Source organism: Phoenix dactylifera, chromosome 13, assembly GCF_009389715.1.
Source record: "Phoenix dactylifera cultivar Barhee BC4 chromosome 13, palm_55x_up_171113_PBpolish2nd_filt_p, whole genome shotgun sequence".
Classification (NCBI taxonomy): Eukaryota; Viridiplantae; Streptophyta; class Magnoliopsida; order Arecales; family Arecaceae; genus Phoenix; species Phoenix dactylifera.
In genome coordinates, this window is record NC_052404.1 from 2978734 (window position 1) to 3003094 (window position 24361).

The following is a 24361-nucleotide window of genomic DNA, read 5'->3' on the forward strand; positions in this document are numbered from 1 at the left end:
CGGACGAGACCCGTGTGGGCGCGTGGCCAAGCTTCCCAAATTGGTACCTCACGTTGTGATATGGGACTAAAATCTCTCCCTCCGACGGACCAAAGCTCGCTCTTTTACCTCTCCGGCGCTCTAATCGCCACCATCTCATGACGATGACGCCGGTGGGCTCCGTCTTGGTCGGAGAAGCCGCCGCCTTTTGGCCGAGATGGTTAGTCTCGGGGCGTTCCCATCTCTTCTTCTCGGCCATCAGGGCTTCCCATTCGATGGAGAGCAGGAACGGCAAGGTCTACAAAGAGATCGGTTCGTCCGTTCTTTATCCTTTCCCTTTCATGTCTCCCTTTCTTTGTATTATCTTTTCTTTCTTGCTGCTTATAACTCCTATACGAAGTTTCATTCCAAGTGAATTATGTGGCTTCTGACCTGAAATTTTGTCTATAAGCCGAAAAATCGTTGTTTTTAACGGGCTTTTGAATTCATGCGCGCAATGAGTGGAAATGGTTGCGGCAACATTAAATTGTCGCTTTTGTTATCGCTCGGCAAATGTCTTCTTTCGGTGCAAAATTTGATTTTTTTTTAATCAATTCTATGCGATGAAATGAAAAAAAAAATAGATATACATCGTAGTTATTTTTGAAAGTTAACGGGAAACTAATGGTTCTGGTGATTCCGATGTCTTTGTGAGTCCCCCTTCTGTTTGTCTGTCCATTTCCCACTACCAGGGAAAGAAATGTGTTGTTGCATCTGGAACTGAATTTCGACAGGGAGCCAGTGCAATTTCTTTGTTTCAAATAAAAGCATTGGAGAGAAAGCAGCTGAACTCAAGGCAAGAATCTGGGATAATGTGAGCCCTTCTGGAAGTTGGCTGACTTATGCAACGATTATAGGGGGCTGAATTGTTAAAGATGGACAATCTGAGATACATGATGGAGAATCATGAAACAATGCTGATAAATTGGCTTGTCGAATCTATCTCAAGAAGAAGAATGCGTTTTCTCTGATGTATACCTAAATTTCCATGGATGTACTGAAGAGTAACATGGTTTGTCGCTCATATAAATTTATAATGATGTAAAGTACAATGCTGATGTCTTTAATCTAACAAACTCTACTAATCCATCACAGCCATTGAAGGATAGTCGACCCTTTTGGCCAATGCTATGGAACAGTTTATTTAGTTAGATTACTTTTATGCACTCCTGGTGCTAGTCAGATAAACCAGAAAAAGTCCAAAGGTCCAAAGAAAGCAATAATAATATGGTTTTATTAGTCTTCAGAAGCACACCTGCTCAAAATGTGATTTGTGTTGTGTGGCAATTACTTTATGTGGTGCTTATCATCAATTGCACATATATACTTCATAGAAACATTTAAAATTATGTGTGGAGTAGAGTATACAAATTCACCATGAGAGTAAAACTAGTAAATTGAATCTTTTGTAGATCACAAGTTGGTTATCCATCATGATCACATTATGTTCAAGTTATTTTGGTGGATGAACAAACAATGGAGTAATAGAGAGAGAAGGAAGAAAGTATGGCTTCCGGTATCTCGATGTAAGATAAAATTTACCATTATTTCTGCGTGTGGAGAGGCTGTTTTCAGGTCTCGAACCCGTGACATCCTGGTCATAATGGAGCAACATTACCATTTCAAACCTAGTCGTTCATATGTTCTTTCTATACCAATAAATTTAAAGTTGCTTATATTTCAAACTTATTACGAGTAATAGCTTCCCCATGCATTTCATAGAAAATCCATGATTGTCACTAATAACCATGGCAAAATAACAAAATTTGAGATACATGTGTTGAAATTAGAAGGCTTGGTAATTAACAGGCAGATGACTATATTGTAAGTGCAAAATGATGAGGGAGCTTTGGTTTATGTATGTTAAAGCCAAGAAGAATATATTTAGAAGTTGGTACATTAACGAGACTTGCACAACATCACCAATGGGTAGTATGATAAGACAATTGTTTTAGATGGTTCTGCTCTGCATACAATGTGCTATAGACAGGTTAAAGAGGATGTATCTTGGATTCAAATTAAGGGGTTGGAAAAGTGAAAGAGATGGCAAAGAAAATGGTTGGATAACTTCTGAGAGGTGATCAAGGCAACAAAATTTATTAAATTTTTTACAAATATTTAGTAATTTGAAAAGCAATGTTTATTAGTTGGTTTACCTTGTATATGAAATTATTATTTGTACCCAATTTCCTGATTAGTTAATTATTGTTATATCTTATTAAAATGACAAATGTTACCCTTTTTAAATTTTGCGCAGGTTTGTACTCTTTAAAAAAGAAAATTGAAGATGTAGTTAGTCGTGCTGAGATGATAGCACCAACTGCTTTAGAATTTGAAGAAGCAAGACGAATCAAGCAGGAGCAAGTGCTTCGGGATTATGATTTGTGGGATGACCTGGCTAGATCTAATGAATCTCTTGCAGCCTTAGCTGATGCCATCAAAGTGGTTAATGATCTCAAAGATCTACGATACAAGGTCCTGTGCTAGAAAGACTAGAATAATGCAAATGCATAAGAATTTATTGGCTTGTCCATAAATACAGGATTTGTGGGACATTATCTCTGCTGGATTAGTAATTAAGTGTGCAAAATTTTCAGCTTATGACTTTGCTTTTCAGGGCTTACAACTTGGTTAATTACAACCTTCTAATTGAACAAATGAACATAGAATTGGTCAACATGGAAACTTTTAATAGTATGAGCGAAACTATGTTTCAGGCCATTTATATATGTGTTTATATTATGCTCAGTTTTCTTTCTAAAGACTTGGACAAACCCAGCTGTTGTTTATCTATCACACACCATGCTATTCATATTCGTATTGTAATTGATGATGTTTCAGCTCATTTCATTTAGAGAATTCTATTTGTTGTTCATTGGCATCTTTTTTCTCCTTCTACAAGTTCTTTAGTATATTTTTTTTCTGTGGTAAAAGCAGTTGCCATATTAGTTCCTCCATTGAATAATTCTACTGTGCACAGATTGAAGACGCAAAATTGATCACCCAGCTGGCAGAAATGGATGCCATAAACCACCAGCTTTTTCAACAGGCTTACAAAGCCTCTGTAGATGTCAGCAAGTTCCTGGATCATTATGAGATTTCAAAGCTTCTCAGTGGTCCGTATGACAAGGAGGGAGCTTGTGTGATCATCAAAGCTGGACCAGAAGGCGTTACATCTGAGGTTTAAATATTGTTTTTTCCTTCAATGTAAATTTAGAAGCTAGATTTTGTTCATAAGGTTTCAGCTTTATCTTGTTAAAATACATTGATTTAATGTCTTAGTCTATGAATGTCTTCCAAGTCTTGATTTCTTTGACCTTTTCTCTTTCAATATAAAACATTATCCGATTCACAGAATCCAGATTTTCCTTATTTTTCCCTCTTACACAGTGAAACATTTAGTTGTAAGCAAGAGCAGAATTTTCTTTTGTCTTTACATGCCAACTCTAAAAAAATGTTTCAATTATATTGCATAATGAAAGGCAGGTTGGTCCATTGACCAACTTGAATATAACAATTTCCTAATTCTTCAGTTTTACCTGTACATAATACATCAAGAATTTTGTACTAGTTGAACTCTGCACTGGGTTATCTCTCTTTCCCTTCTCAGTAATTGTTCATTTTGAAAAGCAAGGTAGAGGCATTTAGAGGATTTGAGATTCTAATCAGTAGTGCTACCCTAGTTTTTTTCCCTAATATCTTCTAAACTCTATATATCTGATCACCACTGCCTATCTTTTTCTGGGATATCAATCTTTTTCCGGACTGAGCCATGAAAGTGATGCAAAGTGCAAATGTTACATAGGTATTATGGAGAGGGCTGTTGAAGTAAAAAATAGAAGGGCAAAACCTGGTTATGACCTGTCAAATATGAATTTGCATTGATACGAATACAGAATTTGATGGGGAGATTATTCAAAAGCCAAGATATGTTTTTTGAGGTGCTTTTTTTGATTGACTGTGGGGTTGTGATAATAGGGTTCAAGATCCAAGTTGATAAAGATGTTGCTGGATCTTAGACATCAGAGCATCGTATTGTGTCTTTAATCACTTAAATAGGTGCTTTCAAGATTAGAGATTTTATATCTTAGGATCAGCCAATCAGCCAAATTATTCGTTATGGATAACAATGGAATCTCCAAGGCATGTTAGTAACATGTACAGGGGGAAATAGAAAAATGCTGACAGATACCTGAATTAGTCATTCTACATCGTTTGCAATTATTTGTCTACTTGTCATACTGTTTGTTAAATTTCCTGGAATACAAACACAAATTCATATGTTTCTTATCAGAATTTGTTGTATGGGAAATGAAGAGTTTGATGATGAAATATTCAATGAGTGTATGGATGGAATGTGTAGGGTGATTGCCTTATGCCATTAAAACTAAGACAACAATGTTTTGTAGGGTGATTCCCAAATCCTCCCAATTCCTAATCTATGCTTTATTTTGCATGCTTGTAAGTTGCCTGAATGCCATGTAGAATTCAGAGCTCAAACTTAAAAGGAGAGACTAGCCTAGATGGTCAACAACTAATGCACACTAAAATATCGAATTCACCTTTTAAACTGATTGAGTGAGGTAATAGGCTCTATTATGCATTTATAAGTGTTCAATCTACTTGATGATAAAATACAAAAGTCTAGACTTTAGGTTTATTAATATCTATGTTACTTAAGAAAATTAGAATGGAAATAGGTAAGTTTGACAGATCCATGGAGAAAGTAGTGCTCATGGTTAAGGCTTGATATCCTAGAGATTCAAACCTGGGTTTGGAATTTAAGGAGTCCACAAAATTCCAAAATATTGAATCATATATAAAAAGGTGATATAATGACATGCAGCACCTAGAACCAAAAGATAAAATTTGTTGCATAGAGAGGTAAATTATTATGGTTATTAAAAGTTATTTTCATATCTAAGTATTTGTAATGCAAGTTTGCATTTTTCTTTGTTTTCCTTTGATAGCCATTGAAGCATTTTGTTTGCCTGGTTGAGTAGTTTTCTGTTTGTGATGAAGTTATTGTTAATTTGTTATGCTTGGTTACCTGAAATGTCTCATGAACTTTTGATTCCAGGTATGGGCAAAGAAGCTTTTGAGCATGTACACTAGATGGGCTGAAAAGCATGGTTGTGAGGGAAGGATCGTTGAGAAGTGTTCTTGCTGCAGTGATGGTGTCAGATTGGCAACAATTGAGTTTGAATCAGAATATATTTTTGGCTACCTTTCTGGAGAGAAAGGTATGCATAGAATGATCTGTACATCTGTTGATGGATCAATTGTTCGTGAGGTAATTGTCTCCCTTAAGTTACTCCAACACAAACTTAAAAAACCCGATAAAAGATTCACAAATACACACAAGAAAGACTAAAAAGAACAAACATGAATAACAACGATAGTTCTAAATATGGTATGACAAAGATGGCATGCAATGAAGAGAGATTCTCAATGCTAATCAGATAGTGCACACCAAAGTTCGCCGAACCGGTCCGTACCGGCCCGTTCGGGCCGTATCGGACCGGTCTGGCCTGGAACCGATACCGGATCAGCGTGGAAACCGATTCTAGAGGCATCTCGGGCCGGAACCGACTGGTACCGATGCCAACCGGCCTGTTCGCACCGGTACGGTATTTTTTTTATCTACAGCGCCGCGCGTTGTGGATCTTTAAACCACAATGCGGCGTTGTGGTGTCAAAGTGCGTGGCGAAAAGGCCACGTGCTTCCTCGGGGAAGAGCGCCCCACGCAAGGGGCAGAGAGCCCCGCGCATGGGGAAGAACGCCCGCACGGTTCCGCGCGCGGGGAAGAGAGCCTGCGTGCGGTTCTCTGTGCTGGGAATCGCCCTGCGCACAGTTCCTCCGCTCGTGTGGTATTTCATGGGATGCGCGCGGATGCGGGGAAAAAATGGTTCATACCGGCCGATTTCAGTACGAACCAGAACTGTACCATTCCGGTAGGCGACCAGTACGCCTACCGCTACCAGTACAGGGAACCTTGGTGCACACTCAACTTGGGATTCATCAAAAGAGTCTTGTAATCAGTATTTAGTCATCAACTGCAATGATACTGTACGCAGTTTCTATCTCACTCACAAGTGTGGAAATCTTAAGACAACTGGTGATGTGCACTTGAGTGAGTCCATAATTGTTAAATAAGTGGGCTTTGTAATGCTCAAATTGTCAAAGCAAGTCTTCTTGTAAATCCACTTGCAATTTATAGTAGGAAACCAAGTCTTCTTGTAAATAAGTGGGCTTTGCTGAAGAGTTTGAAGCATTGTTTAAAAGAGATGACTGACTAGTCAGTAACTACTCAGTAAGAATGATTGAAAAGAAAAGTAGAAAAGGTTCAAGAGACCAGAATTTGTCAAGAAAGAATTCATAATGATAGGAGCATGACTTGTATGTGAGGCAGGATAGAGCAAATGTTTTAGCATGACCATCAGAATGAACAAGACAATCAGCTTGGTGATTTGTTAGCAACATGGAAGTTGAATACATCCTCAGTAAGTTTATTGGATTAGAAGACCCAATTAAGCCATGTTCTAGAAGGAAATTGTGCAATAATAAGGGATGAATCATACTTAATGATCGAAGTTGTGGATATTTTGACTCTGGTAACGTAGAAAATAAAGGCATGGTTGGATCTCAAATATGAAGCAAAAGATTTTTGGGAGCAAGAAGTAAAAGATTTTGGTGAGGACAGAGGTGAAGTAGCAGTAGACTCCTATCTGATACCAAGAAATATACAAACACTTAAGGGACTGCGACAAATAAAGTCTTATGCTTACCATGTACTCAAGAAAGCATACTTTGTGGAGTGAGAAGATTAGGTTTTGCAAGGAACAAAATGAAGCATGTGATTGTGATCCCAGCCTCTGAAGGTGATCATTACTGGGTGGCAACTGTAGGAATATTTAATAGGCCAAACAACTTAGAATAACATAGGAAGAAGCACAGACAGATAAAATAGAGTAAGAAAGATTTAAGCATCAAGATTTTTTTTTTGGGGGGGGTGGCGTGGAGAGAGAGGGGGGGGGGGGGGGGCGAATCCCCGATGTGGTTAAATAATTTGTTATAGCAACACCATTTGCTCTTAGTTTGGGGCTGTAACTATTGAGGAGTTCCTAGGAATTGTTGCAAGCCTTAAAGGATAGATTGTGGGATGTACCAAGAATTTTTGGTTTTTTGTTTTTGTTTGAACCTATGCCATTATGCACACTTGAAGTTATCAGATTAGTTACATTCAAGGGAAACTTAAATGGGAGAACTTTCATTGAAGCAACAGATGCCCTTCGCATGCAATGAATTGACATTTGATATTTGAGAAAACAATGTACATGCATGCCATACATGTTATACAACCATTGTCTGACACTGATTTAATTATTTAACCTAGTTATACTGCTCTTGTAAGGTTATATTATGCCTAGAGCCTATGCATCCTCTGCTACACACGTAGTAGCCTTGTATTCCATCTTTACTAGTATTCTTAATCATATATCACATTGTTGGTAAACATGATTGTACCATTTGGTTACCTCTTAATTTTTTATTGCTATTGTTCTGAAGCTTTTTTTCCAGTGAATAGCCTAAGAGTCTAAATAAACTGCAAGTACTTGAAAATGAAAACTGATGTGTAGATTAGATTTGTTTCATTCAAGTTACAACAGATCTTCTGAGCCAAAAGTTTGCAGACATGCTCAGCTGTGGTGGATGTGATCCCTCTTTGCCTCGAAAGAGCTATTGATATGCATATTGATGACCGTGATTTAAAAATCAAGTCTGGTTACCAAGCAGAGCATGCAGTCTGCATTCATCATCTCCCAAGTGGCATAACTGTCCAAAGCTCAGGTACTAGCCATCTAGATGAAACACCATGTACATATTATTAGTCCGGTGCACAAAATATCTGTTTGTTTACATTTCTCTTACCAGAACAAACTTAACTGCTTACGTAATAATGCTGAGCTTCTCTAGATTAGTTTTGCTTTTAATGCTTCTCAATTATTAGAATTTTCTAAGTTCTAACATATTTCAGGAAGTGAAAAGCCAAACTTTTCACCTAATTGAGATATATGAAAACTATTTAGAAAGAGGCCTTTATTACTAAATTTAGTGCACGAGGATTGTGTTATATTGTAGATATGCTCAGACTAAGATGTCTTGGTAAGAAAAAGTAGCTCACTGTCACCACCATTATGGAAGATCTCAAGAAACTAAAATATGGACTTGATAGATGTAAGATATATGGCATCTTGTAGACGTTAAAATGGTTTCAAGTGTCAATCTATGGCTGTAACAATCCAGAACCTCACCCAAAATGGCTAGCCGGAAGGTATTATTTGGGTTTCTTGATCCTGTACAAGTACCCAAGATCTACTCAGCGAATAATCGATGTGGGACTAAACACACGCCCACACGGCTCTTCACATACTCCCCCCGTTCAAGCCCTGACGTCCTCGTTAGGCTAAGGGTTTAAATCTATTCAAATTTAATTACAAACACCACAATTGGCCCGTGGTTAGCCCCAATGGATCCGTGCTGCAGTGTCCTCTAATCCGCATAGGTTATGGGCCGGGTCCGCTCTGATACCATTTGTAACAACCCAGGACCTCACCCAAAATGGCTAGCCGGAAAGTATTATTTAGGTTCCTTGATCCTGTACAAGTACTCAAGATCTACTCAGCGAATAACCGATGTGGGACTAAACACACGCCCGCATGGGTCCTCACAATGGCAGTCCAGTATTGGCACCTAAAATTGGAACGGTTCCGGGCATTGCACATTCTAGCCTATGTTGATTTGTGCCTGTAATATGACTTAATGTTGGGACCAAAAATCCTTTCTTTTTCTTTTTTTTGTTTGTTTTGGTATGCACAATATGGCATGTGCCGCACTGGCTGCTAGATGCCATGCCTTGTGCTAACATGGGAATTTAACTGGAAAAAAAAAGCTTGTGACCTTAAAAAGTTTTCATTATTCATTAGAACTAGAGTTTATGCTAATTGTTCTCTCATAGAAATGTCATGAAAGCTCTTTTAAATGCTTTGAGCAAAATTAAAGTTATATTCCTGAAGGTGGAAAATTAAATTTTTAGTTGGACTTCTGGTGCATTTTCATTTAGTTTGCATATGCACCATGCGGACAAAATGAGTTGAGAAAGAGTTCGTTTTGAGATTTTGGCCTCCATGTGTAGTACGCACACTTTCAATAGTTTGATCTCCCCACATGGATGGAATTTGAGTGGTATAACTCTCATCCTTCAAGGAAATAGAAAATCTCAATATCCTCTTTATTTAGAGATGACTTTTGTCAGAATCTGAAAGTCAATTTTTAACCATTCTGGGTCGACTGGTGGGATCGGAATTATAAGCCTCGCTCTGCACGTTCCTAGATGCTATGTAAATATCACTCGTCCCTTACAATTGTTCTTCCTATAACAACCCTCTTCCCCCTCTTCTTTCGTAGATAGTCCAGTCTTTCACACAATAAAAATATGGACCATAACGTAGATAGAAAGCATATTATAGAAAAAAAAGTGTATTGATCTAGGAACAAAGGGAAGAAGCTCCTTACCTTTCTCATTTTCTCTCTTTATGCCCAATATCCCATCTTTGCTATTGGACTATGCTTCTCTCCCATTTAACCATGTTCTTTTCTGACCCCTATCCCTTCTCTTAAAATCCTCCAATTCCTTTTCTTTCCCAAGAAGGGAATGCTATTTCCTCTCTTGTCCTCTTCTGTTTATATAAACATTTAATATACTTTGCCATGAAAAATATGAGGATTTCAAATTGGGGTGGAAGCTTGTGAGGACAAGGAGATAGGTCTTCTAAAGGCAAACCAAAAACCTCCGCCCTTACTAGCAGGAACCTTCTACCAAATCTGCTTTGGAAACACCCTGAATCTTGAACCCGATCCCACTTCCTAAGCACTTGCACTCTAACTTGCTCCTCCCTAGTCTGCAACTAAGCCTCAGCCTCATGCTTGCGTTTACGATGGAATCCCATGGCTTGAATCCCATCATTCTAAGACATTCATGATGATGACCAGGCTGCCACCTCACCTCTCTGCTCTTCGACTCTCTTTACTCGTCATGCCTGCCAAACAGCATACTACTATATTGATGAAGGCTTCTAAGACAAAAAATTGGTGGAAGCCTTCACCCATGGGGCACGTCTGGCTTCTTAAAAAAGGATGATGATGGCAAAATATGTATAAACTGAGTTGGTGATGAGGCTTGTAGTGAAAATATAAGATGGAAAGTATCTGCACAGCTTCCAGCTCATGTAATCCAGTGTTAATTGCGAGATTGTGACAATGAAAAACAGGTTTAGACCTGTTTAATGGATCAGATGTTTGTGCACAGATTTTAACCTGGATGGAACTGTGATTAGGAATTTATTTGGAGGTGGTAGCATAGCTGGACCTTTTCTTGAATTCAGGAGCTTATAAAGGGATTAATCTTGCAGAGGAATGCAGCCATTAAATGAATTTTAAACCATCTCATAAATGATATAATTGTATTGCAAAGGTTATGATCTATATATATGCAAGAGTTATGGTTAACCATTGAAGTTGAGAAGCTCGAAAAGGTTCAAGAATAGCGGCAAGTTGGGAGTGAGGAATTTGTAGCTGATTTTGGCCGAAGATCAAAGTTAATTGAATTTAAAAAATGTGACATTCCCAATAAGAAGAATGCTATTTTCAGCATGGAGTAATGTCAAGTCCTGTACCAAAAAATTTAATCGCCATGATTTCTACTTCTGTAAATTTTTTAGCCATTGACATAATTAAATGCTAGCAGTCATGCAAACTCCAGATCACCCCCAAAGACAGTATCTGTGGGTTCATATTGACTTCCATTAGTTGAATTGCTACTGTTGGACCATTATTCTTTTCAGTGGCTGCAAAATTTAGTTACTACTCCTGTAAGGTACCCTCTTTCTGTGCAGGTGAAAGGAGTTACTTTGCAAATAGGATTAAAGCTATGAACCGCTTGAAAGCCAAACTTCTCGTTCTTGCAATGGATCAGGGCGTGTTAGAACCGAACAGAATTAAGAGGGATGCAGTTGTGAACGAGTGGAACCTTGAAACCAGGAGGTACATATTTCATCCACAGAAATTGGTCCAAGATATGAGAACTGGCATCCAACTGCCTGACATAAATTCTGTATTGGATGGTAACATCGAACCACTGATAAGAGCTCATATTAGCCTCAGACAGGGAAAGTAGATGGGTCAGTAGCTATTTTGCTTCGTAATGCTTGTATCATGTAAGCAAGAAGCCCATTGTCCATTTTATTCATTATAGATTTTGTAAAATTTCCTTTTAATTCTCATTGTTGTAGATATGTTATTGTTGTATCCATGGGCATGCGTCGGCCAGCAGTTTGTTCTCCAATTTTGATAATGTCTATAGTAATCATACTGATAACATCTATCAGACTAATGACAATTGTATGCTGTTTCTGAAGAAAAATCACAATTACAAGCTAAAAATCTTGTTGATTTTTAATCCTGGAAGTATCCCTTGAGTTGGCCTTTGCACTCCAAGAAGTTTTTTAAGCCATGTTATAAATCAGGATCCCTATCATTAGTTACAGGTAACTAAAGTATTTGATTGATGTTCTTTAGTTTCTTATGAAAATTATTAGTATTCCATATCGTTTTCTAGCATTTCATAGTGTCTTTTTTACATATTCTACTTTCTTCCCTTCCTGTTAAGGATGAATTGATTATCTTATCTATTGTGTAGAGATGGGGACATATCCCATGCCCATATATATATATATATATATATATATAGAGAGAGAGAGAGAGAGAGAGAGAGAGAGAGAGAAGAAGAAGAAGAAGAAGAAGAAGAAGAAGAAGAAGTTGCTTTAGGACTTGTAATAATTTTTGAAGCAATTCAGCTAAAAACTTTGAGACAGGATTCATATTAAAATTGTTTGGAATTTTCTTACTGCGTTGCTGGTGGAAGGCTCTAAGAATATTTGGCAACGTTTTTTCCAAGTTCTGACCAAACTAATTTGCCAATGCAACGCCAATCTGCCGCGCCCGTCGACGTTGGATCATCACTGCGCAGATCTCGAAGCATTCCGAACTGCTGCACAGATCTTAAAGTGAAATGGGGACGGGCCGGACGGTACGACGGAACGTGTGCGAAGGATACAACCGGGATCCCTCGGCCACGCGCGAATCTTCACATGGCTCAGTGAATCGGACGGTTTCGCATGCGACAAGACCATCAAATGGTCTTTTGGGCGAAACACCTAACTGGAGCTTCTTATTTTTATTTTCTTTTTTCCAAACCGAAGTAAAACAAAATTATTCCAAAAAGGAGCTTTTTTTTTTTTTTTTCTCGATCACTTCTCAACTCCTCATTCGCCTTTTCAAATTTCTTTCCCGTCCGTTTCGAAATCTCTAGTCCCGCCGCTCTCTCACTCCTTCCCCCATCACTCGGTATCCTCTCATGTCTCCCAGGCCTCTCTCTCTCTCTCTCTCTCTCTCTCTCTCTCTCTCTCTCTCGTACCCTTTTGCACCCTTCTATTTCTGCAATCTAATATCGTTTCCTCGCATCGATGCTTTGTGAGCTCTAGGGGTTTTCCCCAAACGAGGCTCAGTAGCTCAGATCTGCTAACAAATTTGGCACCGAATTTCTAATCTAATAACTTTTACTGGATTTCCTCTTGCTCTATTTATCCTAGTCGTGTTTTCGTTTCAGCGGATGATCTAGCTAGCAATGGACTGGTTTGGAGTTAATCTTTGATTTCTGGTGCAGATGGAGCGGCTCAACTCCGATATATATGAAAAGTACAAGAATTTGAAGGTATTTTGCTGTTCATCACTGATCCCATTCTTGAGTTGCTGGAGAATATTGTGATTTGGTTGTTGTGTTTATGATTTGATCTCGATGTGTTCAGAAGAGGAAGTTATTTGATGAGGAGTGCAGCCGTAAAAGAGATTCCGATATAAGGAACTATCAATCAGGTATTTTTCCCTCCCTAACCCCACAATTCCACTAATTCGGATATAGACCTTGCTGAAAGATTTCGTTTTTACCTATGATATTTTGTGGCTTGTAAGAACGTTTTATCTCCTTTTTTTAATTAAAAAAATACACTCGATTTCTAAATAGCAAAACGTTACATACTAGTTCAATGCCTGATACTGAAATCTATTGCAGCTACGGAGGATTTGATAGAAGTATTGAAGAATCAAAATGACCAACTGCATGCAGAAATGTATGACTTGATGGATTGACAGCTTCTATATGCTTAGCTGAATGTTAACTGTGGATGTATTCTTGAAATACTAAAGTATGTGTACTCTGTTGCAGATCTTCTATGCATGAGCAATTTGCTGAGTGCGAAAAGCTGCTTCTTGAAGAGGGCCAGAAGAGTGAGGAATAAGGTTCGCTGTACCGGTCGGTACCAGTCGGTACCGAGCGTACCGTACCCGTACCGATGAGTACCGGTATCGGTACACCAATGTCGGTACGGTCGGTACCGAACGTACGGTATCGTACCGACATTCGGTACGTCTATACTAATGCGGCACCGGTACGGGGTTCGGTACCGGTACGGCGAACCTTGGTGAGGAACAAGTGCCCTTTTCTGTGTTTGTGATTTTTTGCTTGCATTTTAGATTGTACTTGAATTAGTGTTTATAAGGTGAATGAATCTTTTTTTCTTACCATGTTCCTAGGAATGATGCAGGTTTCTAGTGAATCAAAATGCAAAAAAGAGATTCTTCATCTATAACAGGACCCATGTTCAATACTTATCCAGATATTTTCTTTCTTTATGGGCAAGATATCTAGTGAAATATAGTTATAGCCCAGGATGTGCGTATGTCTTGTTCATAGAATCTCATTTCCGTGCTTCTCTAGTTAAGTATTTATTTTTCTTGACAGCAAAAGAGCTCTCTAATGAAGTTGGGAGGCTTCAGAATCTTTTGTCGCAGAAGAATGATGTTAATGACATTGCACTGCTGAGGTCTCCTAAAACAAATCATAGAGTCCGATCAAGAGAGAAATTCAGAACTCCACCAAAAAAGAAACAAAACTCATGCACCAAGGAAAGCAGAATCCAAGATGAAGAGGCAGCTATTGTTCCTTATGGTAGTTGTCAAGAGGAGCAGATTGTGGTAAGAGAGCAGTGTTCATGCAACAGCATATTATCTGGTAATGTTTTTGAAATATACTGCAGACACGTTTAAATTAATCATCAAAATTGCTGGCATCTTGGTTTTGATTTTGACCCTGGTCATGGAGGTTTTCAGCCAGAGTGCTGCAGAAGATACTTGGCCTGCTCAGGTATGTCTGATTTACTGAAACTCGTAGTAGTCCTCTATGGCCTTCTGCAAAATTTGAACTTTTGTATTCTATTATATCTAGGAGATGCAGCAGGAAAAAGGTCAGAACGATTGTGTGTTTCAGACTCTTGTTGAGTTCTTAGTTGGCATGGAATTTTCCATAGACAGTCAAACCAAAGGGCTAACATGTTCAGTTGTTCACCAAATTACTGGTAATGGTTCAATACTGAGTCGTATAATCAATTTTTTTTGCTCCCTGTAAATCACAGATTTATTAATTTTACATAACATTGGTTTTTGCCATTGCATTGTGATTTCAATTCATCCATCATTGTTTCTATATGCTTCAAAAGATATGCTTGCTTTATTGTTTTGCTTATCTCTACTAATTTATGCTTCAAAGATGAATGATTTACATTTTGTTTTGACATGTGCTCCAAATTTTTCGAACAATAATAGTGGAAGTGCCACCTACTGGGGTTGAACCTGAACCCTTTCCCCAACACAAGCATCATGGGGTGAGGCACTTGCGTGGAACCTCATCTATATCTGTTCTAGAGTAGCACCTCAATAACTATCCGTTCGCATTACTATTTCTCCATTAAAAGTAATTTTCTTGATTTGATTCCCCACTTCCAGTTTCTTAAGTCAGATTATAATGTACAATAACTATAACCTGAGAACTACACATGCAAAATATAATATAATTGGGGTATTGCCCCACATGAGTGTGTTCTACACACGCTCGTGCGCAGACACACACTGTTTCTATGTATGCATGCTTGTATTTACATGTTCCCACTGGCAATTTGTTATATATCTGTGTATCTCTTTATGTAGTTAAGTATGTAGATTTAATGGAAGGCAACAGGGAAATATCATACTAGGCTACTAGCTGTCAGTTCCAAACTGTTTTTGATTTTCAGTTGGCATAAGCTTTTCCATGCATAGTCAATTGAAAGGCTATGTCTTTTAGTTGTTCACCAAATGTATGGTAATTGTGTAACGGTATAATAATGAGTTCTTTTGGTACCTGCAAATAACTAAACTGCTAATTCTATGTACTGCTTGATTTTGCTAGTTGTTGTTGTTATTAGTTCATCCATTCTTCCTGTTCATTATCTGCTAATCAGATGCATTTGCTTTATGCCATCACCTCTGTTCTAGCCTCTGTTGCAATTGCAAAGGTGTGTGTTTTGTAATAACGAGTTATTTTGGTATCTACAAATAACTGAAGTTCTAATTTTATATGCTGCTTGATTTTGCTCATTCATACTTGTTGGTTATAGTTGTGTTTGCTTTACACCATTAAAGTTCTTTTCTAGCCTCTGTTGCAAAGATGCATGTTTTGCATTTTAATTGAGACCCATATTCATCTATCTTCATTGCACAAAACCATTCTCAACATACATGATTACACATCTTTTCTTGTTTAATATATCTCCATCAGGAAGTAATTCTCCTCACTTGAACCCATGTTCCACACTTTGTCATGTTAGAATTTAGATAACAACTGTCTATTCCCTTCCCCCGCCCATAGGAGACCATATTTAACTTGAGAAGAGTAAATATGAAAAGAATACCCCATAAGGAGGATGTAAGTTGAATATATATAGTGTGCTGTGTGAACCCCCTCTTTCATGAAAGTTCAACATCCATTCACTCTCTTTTCTATGTAATAGTATGAATTCATCCTGAAATTTCTCAAATTTTTTATCACAAATGTCTAATCAAAACCTTGCATTCCAACCGGAGAGGTTATTTTCATCATTTGCTTTATCTCTAATATGACAGAAGCACCGACCTCATTTTTCCTCCCTACTAAGACATGACAAGGTTCGATTTAAATTGCTCTCAACTTGGTTTCAGCATGAATTGCCGATTCCAAAAAGTTGCTGAACTTACTTTGGCTGGGGGTGGGCCAAAGTACCCCTACCTAGAGACAGCTGAAGGAAGTGGACTCCTGCACTTCTGAGCTTCTTCCAACCAAAAAAAACCTATATTGAATGGACGTGTGAATTTCCTTAATTCAGCTCAGTCTTTATACCTTAGTATATTTGATCTCACAGGTTGAATTCAACAGTTAAACATTAAAGTAGATTAGGTTTGTATCATTTGCTGTGCTAACCTGAAACAACCTGTTTGAACATCTAATTGTGGTGAATGACCCTGAGAGGGTGCGCTGGTGATACAAAAGGACCAAATAAGTCATTTAGTTTGAACAGGGTTGTAATTACAAATGCCTTTCCTGCAGTGTTTTGGAAGATGCAAGAGAAACTTATGACTGGTTAGTTTTGAGTAACGCTAAAATGAAACCAAATCCAATCTTGGGACTTTTGCGTATTTTTGGCTGATTTCAATCAAATTAGGCCAAAGTGATGTACACAAGGCCTTTTATCTTTTAATATCAAGAGGAAGAGATTTGCTTCTGGGTGATAGAGGAGCATTTGGGAAGCATTTTTGCATAATTAAATTCATTAGTCTTATGAGTTCTGAGAGGATATTGAAGCATTTTTGCATAATTAAATTCATTAGCATTTTTGCATAATTAAATTCATTAGTCTAAGAAAGAGAAGTTTACAACCATTCCATTTCTTCAGCAGTCAAGTGTGTAAAGCTGTCCTAAATTTCTTGGAGTTACCAAATCTGGAGAATAAGCTATTGTTCAGAAAATAGAAAATCGAAGTTTATTGTTATTTTATTTTTTTATTATGAAAAAGAATTCAAACACGAAGTTCTTATGTTTCGAGATTGTACAAAAGTATGATGTTAATGTGTCGCTTGAAATCCCCAATTTTTTGAATAAATATTTAAAAAAAAAATACTTGTCTTAAAGCTATTTCTAGTTTTTGAGGATGATAAGAAAACTAGGGTTAGGTTTGAAGATGACTTTTCGTTTTTGAGACCAAACAAGTTCTTGAAAATGACTATTTGTTTTTGCTACGAAACAAGTTCTGCCTACTAGTGAAGCAATTTCTACAGCAACACTGTTAATTATCTATATCTTAGTGATTTTGTGAGTTGATATTTGATACTTAAGACCTTATTGTATTATCGTTCTGTTTGATTGATATTCATGACTATCACTTGAGATAATACATGTGTATGACCTGGATCTTTTGACTATTTTATTTGTAATTGAGAGATATGCATTACTCTAATATAATTTCTTGCTTTTTTTCATTTAAATGTTTCTTTTGATTTTCTATGGTCTGTTTTGGCATTTCACAGTTCAGATAAAAACAATTAACTGTGTCTGAACAACACATTTACTTTAGAATGTGTCTGATATGTCATCAGAATGCGGATGTCCATCTGTTAGTTCTAGAAAGGAACCAACAGAAGTGTCCAAAACTGAAGAAACTACCCAGAAGTGGAAACCAAAACTGAAGATGCATCCATTTGTTAGCTTTAGAAAGGAACCAACAGAAGTGGACACCAAGACTAGAAAGGAACCAACAGAATTGGGAACCAGAACTGATGAAACTACCGAAACTCAGAAGTGGAAACCAAAACTGAAGAAACTACTGAAACATCTCAGTCCAGGCTTGTATTGAAACCATGTTCTCAAATCTTGCTGCAAAATTCACTTTCATAATACTATAGCAGGCAGAGATGGCATGTCCCAACTTTTGTCCCTTGTAGCTTCATTAGGGGACTAAATGTTTTCAAGTTGTGATTTCATCTGAGCTGTTCAGCTTCCTTTAATTGTTATGGCACAAAATCATGGACTTTCTCAAGTAAGGCAGACTAATTGAATTTATAGTGTGTGAGAGCTTACCTTTGTTATCCTCAAATGCTATTGGACCATGAACTCTGGTTGGCACTTGTTTTGGCTTGTGTAAGAGCTCATTATTGTTTTCTGACTGTAAAGATGACTTATAGGAATTGTATAACTTCATATCTTGCTGCAAAATTCACATTCATAATAACTAAGGTAGGCAGAGATGGCATATCCTAGCTTTTATCCCTTATAGCTTCATTAAGGGGCTAAATGTTGCGAGTTGTGATTTCATCTGAGCTGTTCAGCTTCTTTTTATTGCTATGGCCTGAAATCATGGACTTTCTCAACAGAGGAAAACTAATTGAATTTACTGCCATTCGCTATTTTCTTCATGTGACATGCTTCAGTACTGTGTGAGAGCTTACCTTTGTTACCCTCAAATCCTATTGGACCATGAACTATGGTTAGCACTCGTTTTGGCATGTGTAAGAGCTCATTATTGTTTTCTGACTGTAAAGATGACCTATAGGAATTGTATAACTAGTTCTCTCCCTATTGACCTATTTTAATCTTCAATTTATGTTGAACCAGACCTTGCACAGACAATTTATTATTTTACCAACCTTTCTTTGTGGTAGATTGAGGGGTAGAGAAGCTCTAGTCCAGGGAAAAGGTTAAGCCAGAGATGCTAAATAGAGAGTTCTATATGCATTGAGGTTTTTATCTTTTCACAGGTTGCCTATGCAACATATTTAAGCTCGCCAATCATGGCTACTAGAATGTGGAGCATAAGTTCAGCAAATTCTGTTGCATTTATTGGTACGCTCATCTACCGTGCTTTGTCTTATTAGTTGTCAAAATGAACTGAAAGTAAACAGAGTATCCTGATACCATCAGGAAGGAGCCTGGACTGAATATGTTATCTTACCCTTACATGACATATTGAGTAGCTATAACCAGTGTTTTACCCACTTGTGCTACCAGACTTGGATGACCATGCTAGTTGCCTTGTCTCAATGTTTTAGTGATCTTTATGTACATTAATTTTTATAATTAGAAAAAAAATAAAAACAAAAATGGAATAGCTATAGAACATGTTGGTTAGCTGGTTTATTTGATTTCATTCTTAAATTTGACTTAATTATGCCTGTCTAAATATGGGTAATTATGCCAGTATTGTGTTCATCTTATTAATTGGAATGATTTACTCGCAGGCTATGCTTTCAGCCTAACATGGATAAGACATGAAGATCGAGAAGGTGAGCTGATGTACCATGTTTCTTCACTGGGGACGCTAAAGGGAATAGCTCTAGATTGGATGAAGGAAGATATGATTTTCAGCATGACCATGTTTCCTATCTTCTTTGAAAGAATATCAAGAGTCATCGGTCAACATTGATTGAAGTTTAATCCATCGTTGCCTCTGTGAGCCATGATTACTGTGAAACTTGTTACTCCAAAATACTGTAGCGAATCTGATGTCTCATGCTTTGATTTTAAGCGTTGCTTGCACTATTTCTATACTTGTTGCTTCTTTTTTGCTTTGCTTGCTCGACGTTGTCTCCAAATTATTGACAGCCAGAGAAAGTCTATTTGCAGACTGGAGCCAATCAGAGCCTAACCCATATTCTTTGCCGGCGTATTAAGCCGAGCAAATTTAATATAACCCTTTCATTGAGAAATCAATGCTCACAATCAAGCCAAGTAAAATGTTGCTCCAAGTCAACTGTAACAAACCTAATTTGAGAGGAAAATTTTGGGTGTAGGTTTCGGTGGCCAGATTTATTTAGTTTTATTGTTGAGTATTTATTTTAAAAGATAATAGGTTTTGAAACACAATTGTTATAAATGTATGGAAACATTTGTTTAATGGTTGGTCTATTCTTTTTCACCTCCTATTTGCATGTAATCCTGTCTCCGCTCCTGTATAGGCATTTGGTCAGTTCATGTAAACTGTAAAACATAATAAATTATAAAAATTTGAACTTAAGCAAGAGTAGAGAGAGAGCATGAAAGAGAGATAAGCTCATGGAGAAACCCAAGCATTGTTTGAAACTAGGCAATATCACTTAAAGAGTATTCGATTTGACAAAATTCCTAGTTGGATTGCTTTTGAAATCACTTAATTTGAGGGAATGATCCATGAAAAAATCTCATCGATCCAATTCTCAGCTGAGTTTTTGGATGGATTGGAGGTGTGCTTCGGACCCATAAAAGCTGCATAGTTTTTTTTTTTTTTTTTTTTTTTTTTGTCAAAAGGCATAATTGATATCCTATGGAAACCCAGATCTGAAACAGACATCTGAAAAGTCCAATTCAGTTAAAAAAAAAAAGCCATCCTCTTTGAATTTCTTATATAATTTTCTTCTATCGTTGGATTTATATAATATGTAGCTGTCCGAATTTGTGTTACAATGTTGTTCCGTTGATTTCTTTGATCCAAGACATCACTCAGAAGTCAGAGTGCATATGCTCTGATGAGATTAATAGATAAATCGTGGGCTTTTAAGGTAGCAAAAGGAAGCCCAAATGCCCTGTACGAGTCCCATTCATGGGTTGCATAGAGTAGAAATAGAGAAATTTTGCACATTAATCTTTTTATGAAATCTCAAAGACTAATTTTTCAAATATCTCCACTTATCACCTATATCATGTAATCCCAATTTTTTCCAACCAAACAAAGTACTGCATTTTCCAGTCACTAAAATTTTAATTTTTATTTTTTGAAATCAACAGTCGAAACCTCGCATCTGTACGACCCCGGCTTGCAATGCATAAACTAGCCGTTAGGGAACGCAGCGTGGCTCCCACCAACGGTCGAAAAATTTCAAATCTCCGGAAAAACGACGGAAGGTTCATTGCATCCTATGGCCGAGACGCTTTTAAGAGGCCTCTTAGAGGAGCCCCTTCTCCATTCTGACTCGTTTCTTCTCTTCTATCGGCTCTCTCATTCTCTCTTTTGCGGTCCTCTGGAGAAAGTAGAAGAAGAAGAAGAGATAGGCCCCAAATTGGTCTCTTCTTCTTCCTTAAGACAACCAAAACCCAGCCTCTCTCTCTCTCGCGGTAATTCTTCCTCTTGTGGATAGGAGGTATCTCAGCTCTGAAACAGGCGGAGGCGAGCAAAGATGCCGAGGGAGAACCAAGATAACATCCCCAACACTCCTGCTGCAATGGCTCCTCCAACAGCCGCTGCCGCTGCCAAACAGCCTCTGCCCGTTGCAAAGGGCCCTGATGGCCAGTCTGTCTTGAGGAGGTCTTCATCTCTTCTCCTTGTCCCGTCTAAAATGTTTTTGATCTTTCTTCTTGTTTCTTTTTTATAATATAGTTCTTTTCTGTCCAGAACTCTTGAAGGGACTTTTCTTTCGTTCTTTCTTTTTTTTCATTATGGTTTTCTTTTGTTTTAATGGATGTAGGGGCTTTCTGTCCCTTTATTTGAAGGAAACGAAGTTTTTTTATATATATGTATGTATGGATTTTGGATGCTTGCTGAATTTTTACAGGCCCTTTTAGTTTTTTTTTTTCTTTTCATTTTCTTTGCTTAATCTTGCATGGATATCTGGTTTTGTATCTTTATCTTTTAGAAAATTTCATGAACTGATTCCCTCAAGAAGAATTTTATTAGATCCATCGGTAATTCTTTCTTGTTTATGGTTCCTGAAGAAGAATTTATCCTAGGACCCCTCTCAGTCTTGAGGTCGTGGATGGAAGGGTTTCTAGACCAATTCTTGCTGGAAATCTGATATGGTTCTTCTTGATTAGATCTTTTATACTTTTTATCCCAACTAATCTAATCCTGTTTAAAATAGTTAATTCTATCGAACTTTTCTGAAACACTCTAGTCTTGGGTCTGTTAATGATTTTGTCTCCTCTCTCTCTCTCTCTCTCTCTCTCTCTGGTACACTTGTTTCCACTCTTTTAAATTGAGATGATCATGTGTTATTTTTTCACTGCACTTAAATAAGTTTTTTCATGTATCTTTCTCGAGAGAAAATAAGTTTTCATGTTTCATCTACTCCTTCCCGTTCTGTTATCTTCTATCTATTTTACACTTACATTTTTCTGCTGTTTAATTTGTGCAAACAGGCTGCAGTCAGAACTGATGGCTTTAATGGTAAGAATATCCAAACAGATTATAGTTTAGTTAGTGCTCTGCTCAGAATTCTCTTGCGTTACTTGTCGATCTCTTCAACCTGGTATATTTGATGTCTTATATAATAATGATCCCATTGCCTCCTTGGTCTTCAGATGTGTGGAGATCCTGGGATATCAGCTTTTCCAGAGGGAGATAACATCTTCTGCTGGAAAGGAACCATCACTGGGGGCAAAGACACTGTCTATGAGGGAATGGTCTACAAGCTCTCCCTCTCCTTCCCTAATGATTATCCTTTCAAGCCTCCAAAGGTGAAGTTTGAAAATGTCTGCTTCCACCCCAATGTCGATCTCAATGGAGGCATCTGTTTGGATATTCTTCAGGTATATATAGAATCTTCTTGCATTTCATCACTCTTATCTTCAATGATTCTTTACTTGGAACATGATCTACTACTCATTTTTTTATATCTGCCAAGAAGTTACTAACTTGAGCTCTGATATTCATGGGCCTTTCAGGATAAATGGTCATCTGCATATGATGTGAGAACCATACTGCTCTCAATTCAGAGTCTTTTGGGAGGTAATATTGATTTCTTAAGCGATTAATTTCTCTTCAAGCATCTGTTAATAGGCTTAAAAGCTATGTGGTTTTATGATGCTTATGTGGTGACAATGATTTCAGAACCAAACAATGAGTCTCCTCTCAACCCTCAAGCTGCAGCACTTTGGAACAATCAAGAGGGTGTGTATGATGTGATCTTAGAAAGCAAAATGTCTGAAAAACAAATTTCTAATGCTTCCCTATTTCTTTCATGCAGAGTTCAGGAAAATTGTGGAGAAGACTTACAAGCCTGCCTAGCTCGAATGGTTCTGTGAATTGGTATCACAGACATCATCACCTATAAAGGAAGGAGAGATGCGCATTGTTGTGTTCTTCAATTTTCTGTTGTTAATCTTCTTTCTTTTTTTCCCATTTTCCCATGGAGCTTTTTTTTAAGCTCAAACTAGTAAACTTCATATTAAGATTTATAGCTTAAATAACCATTGCTGATTTTTTTTTTCATTTGTTATTGTTGTAAATTGAAATGAATCCTATGACATGAATCGCCTATATGGATTTTGTCAAAATGAATCGTATGAATTCCTTCTGGCATGGAGTGTCTGTCTCATGGGTCTGACTAGACTCACTCATAATAAACCTTTTGCTAAAAAGCAATTGAATTGACTAAGATCTCTCAATATTGTCCAATAACGACCTTGCACATCTTGTTCTGTGCTTCATCTGAAATTCGTAACAGATGTAGAAGGAAAAGACTTGTTTTATTGCTCAGATCTTGTTGTCAGATAGAAAGGGTCCTAACCAGCTGAGCTAATAGCTGTTGGTGATCGAAGTATAACATTAGTAGTTTGAGAAGCTAGTTTTTGTCCCCTCCTTTTTTCCCTCTTTGCATATTGTCGTTATTGTTACTGGTTTTGCCTTTTTTGTGTGCTTATGTTAGTGGAAGAAAATTATGGTACAAATCTTTTCTTGAGCAAAACCTTCTTGTTCTTTGGAAGCACGATCAAGAGTCTAAGTAATTGGGTGGAAATAGGTTGGGTCATGTTGGAGGTCAGACCAAGCTCGACTAGAGATCGTGAGAGCCTGCTTAGCACCAAACCAAATCCGATCTTTTTTGGGGTAACCAAGCTCTTCGAACCAGAGATCCGATCTTTAACCCACTTCAATCCAAATCCGATCAGCCTTAATTTTTTGAGCTTGGGTTCAAAATCGAGTTGGTTCAAGTTAGGTTAGGTTAGATTAGATTGGACAAAATCGAGTTTTTGTTCTCCTCTTTTTTCCTCCCTTTGCATATTATTATTACTTTTACTAGTTTTACCTTTTGTTTGTGTACTTATGCAAGTGGTAGAAAATTATCATACAAATCTTTCCATGAACAAAACCTTCATGTTCTTTGGCAGCATTATCAAGAGCCTAACTAATTAGGTGGAAATTTGGGCAGGTTGGGCCAGGTTGGAGGTCAGACTAAGCCCAACTAGAGATCTTGAGACCTTGCCCAGCATCGAACTAGATCCGATTTTTTTTGTGGTAGTAACCCAAGCTCTTTGAACCGGAGATCCAATTCTTAACCTAATATCTTTGATCCAAATCTGATCAGCCTTAATTTTTTAGCTCGGGTTCAAAATCGAGTTGGTTTAAGTTAGGTTAGG

General features: G+C 37.6%; 3 protein-coding genes across 8 annotated transcripts; all 3 read left to right on the top strand.

Annotated features, from left to right (window-relative positions):
- Positions 1 to 3: 3 nt before the first annotated feature.
- Positions 4 to 11409, top strand: LOC113460898 (peptide chain release factor PrfB3, chloroplastic). Its single transcript, XM_008802017.3, has 6 exons — positions 4 to 291; positions 2276 to 2493; positions 2999 to 3199; positions 5099 to 5311; positions 7713 to 7869; positions 10974 to 11409. The coding sequence occupies exons 1-6, from the start codon at positions 138 to 140 to the stop codon at positions 11252 to 11254; spliced, it is 1224 nt and encodes a 407-aa protein (XP_008800239.1). The 5' UTR covers positions 4 to 137; the 3' UTR covers positions 11255 to 11409.
- A 194-nt stretch (positions 11410 to 11603) lies between these two features.
- LOC103714676 lies at positions 11604 to 20900 on the top strand. Of its 6 annotated transcripts, XM_039132803.1 has the most exons (10): positions 11865 to 12483; positions 12746 to 12850; positions 12945 to 13011; positions 13208 to 13265; positions 13361 to 13422; positions 13937 to 14169; positions 14297 to 14338; positions 14420 to 14549; positions 19276 to 19486; positions 20798 to 20900. In XM_039132803.1, the coding sequence occupies exons 2-9, from the start codon at positions 12803 to 12805 to the stop codon at positions 19458 to 19460; spliced, it is 825 nt and encodes a 274-aa protein (XP_038988731.1). In that variant the 5' UTR covers positions 11865 to 12483; positions 12746 to 12802; the 3' UTR covers positions 19461 to 19486; positions 20798 to 20900. The 6 variants fall into 6 exon arrangements, 2 of the variants coding, with proteins under 2 accessions (XP_038988731.1, XP_038988730.1); XR_005514491.1 differs by lacking the exons at positions 19276 to 19486; positions 20798 to 20900 and adding an exon at positions 17638 to 17728 and having other exon boundaries at positions 11855 to 12483; positions 13937 to 14206; XR_005514492.1 differs by lacking the exon at positions 20798 to 20900 and having other exon boundaries at positions 11857 to 12483; positions 14305 to 14338; positions 19276 to 19584.
- A 74-nt stretch (positions 20901 to 20974) lies between these two features.
- LOC103714675 (ubiquitin-conjugating enzyme E2 20-like) lies at positions 20975 to 23306 on the top strand. Its single transcript, XM_008802016.4, has 6 exons — positions 20975 to 21314; positions 22145 to 22172; positions 22307 to 22534; positions 22670 to 22733; positions 22836 to 22895; positions 22972 to 23306. The coding sequence occupies exons 1-6, from the start codon at positions 21187 to 21189 to the stop codon at positions 23010 to 23012; spliced, it is 549 nt and encodes a 182-aa protein (XP_008800238.1). The 5' UTR covers positions 20975 to 21186; the 3' UTR covers positions 23013 to 23306.
- Positions 23307 to 24361: the final 1055 nt, after the last annotated feature.

Bases quoted from the DNA above. Each gene is read 5' to 3' on its own strand.
- LOC103714676 (XM_039132803.1), top strand. From the start codon at position 12,803: ATGGAGCGGCTCAACTCCGATATATATGAAAAGTACAAGAATTTGAAG. The intron at 14,170-14,296 runs GTAAGAGAGCAG...CTGGTCATGGAG, and splicing joins GTCAAGAGGAGCAGATTGTG to GTTTTCAGCCAGAGTGCTGC. The intron at 14,339-14,419 runs GTATGTCTGATT...TATTATATCTAG, and splicing joins AAGATACTTGGCCTGCTCAG to GAGATGCAGCAGGAAAAAGG.
- LOC113460898 (XM_008802017.3), top strand. From the start codon at position 138: ATGACGATGACGCCGGTGGGCTCCGTCTTGGTCGGAGAAGCCGCCGCC. The intron at 3,200-5,098 runs GTTTAAATATTG...TTTTGATTCCAG, and splicing joins CAGAAGGCGTTACATCTGAG to GTATGGGCAAAGAAGCTTTT. The intron at 7,870-10,973 runs GTACTAGCCATC...CTTTCTGTGCAG, and splicing joins CATAACTGTCCAAAGCTCAG to GTGAAAGGAGTTACTTTGCA.
- LOC103714675 (XM_008802016.4), top strand. From the start codon at position 21,187: ATGCCGAGGGAGAACCAAGATAACATCCCCAACACTCCTGCTGCAATG. The intron at 21,315-22,144 runs GTCTTCATCTCT...TTGTGCAAACAG, and splicing joins GGCCAGTCTGTCTTGAGGAG to GCTGCAGTCAGAACTGATGG. The intron at 22,896-22,971 runs GTGTGTATGATG...TCTTTCATGCAG, and splicing joins ACTTTGGAACAATCAAGAGG to AGTTCAGGAAAATTGTGGAG.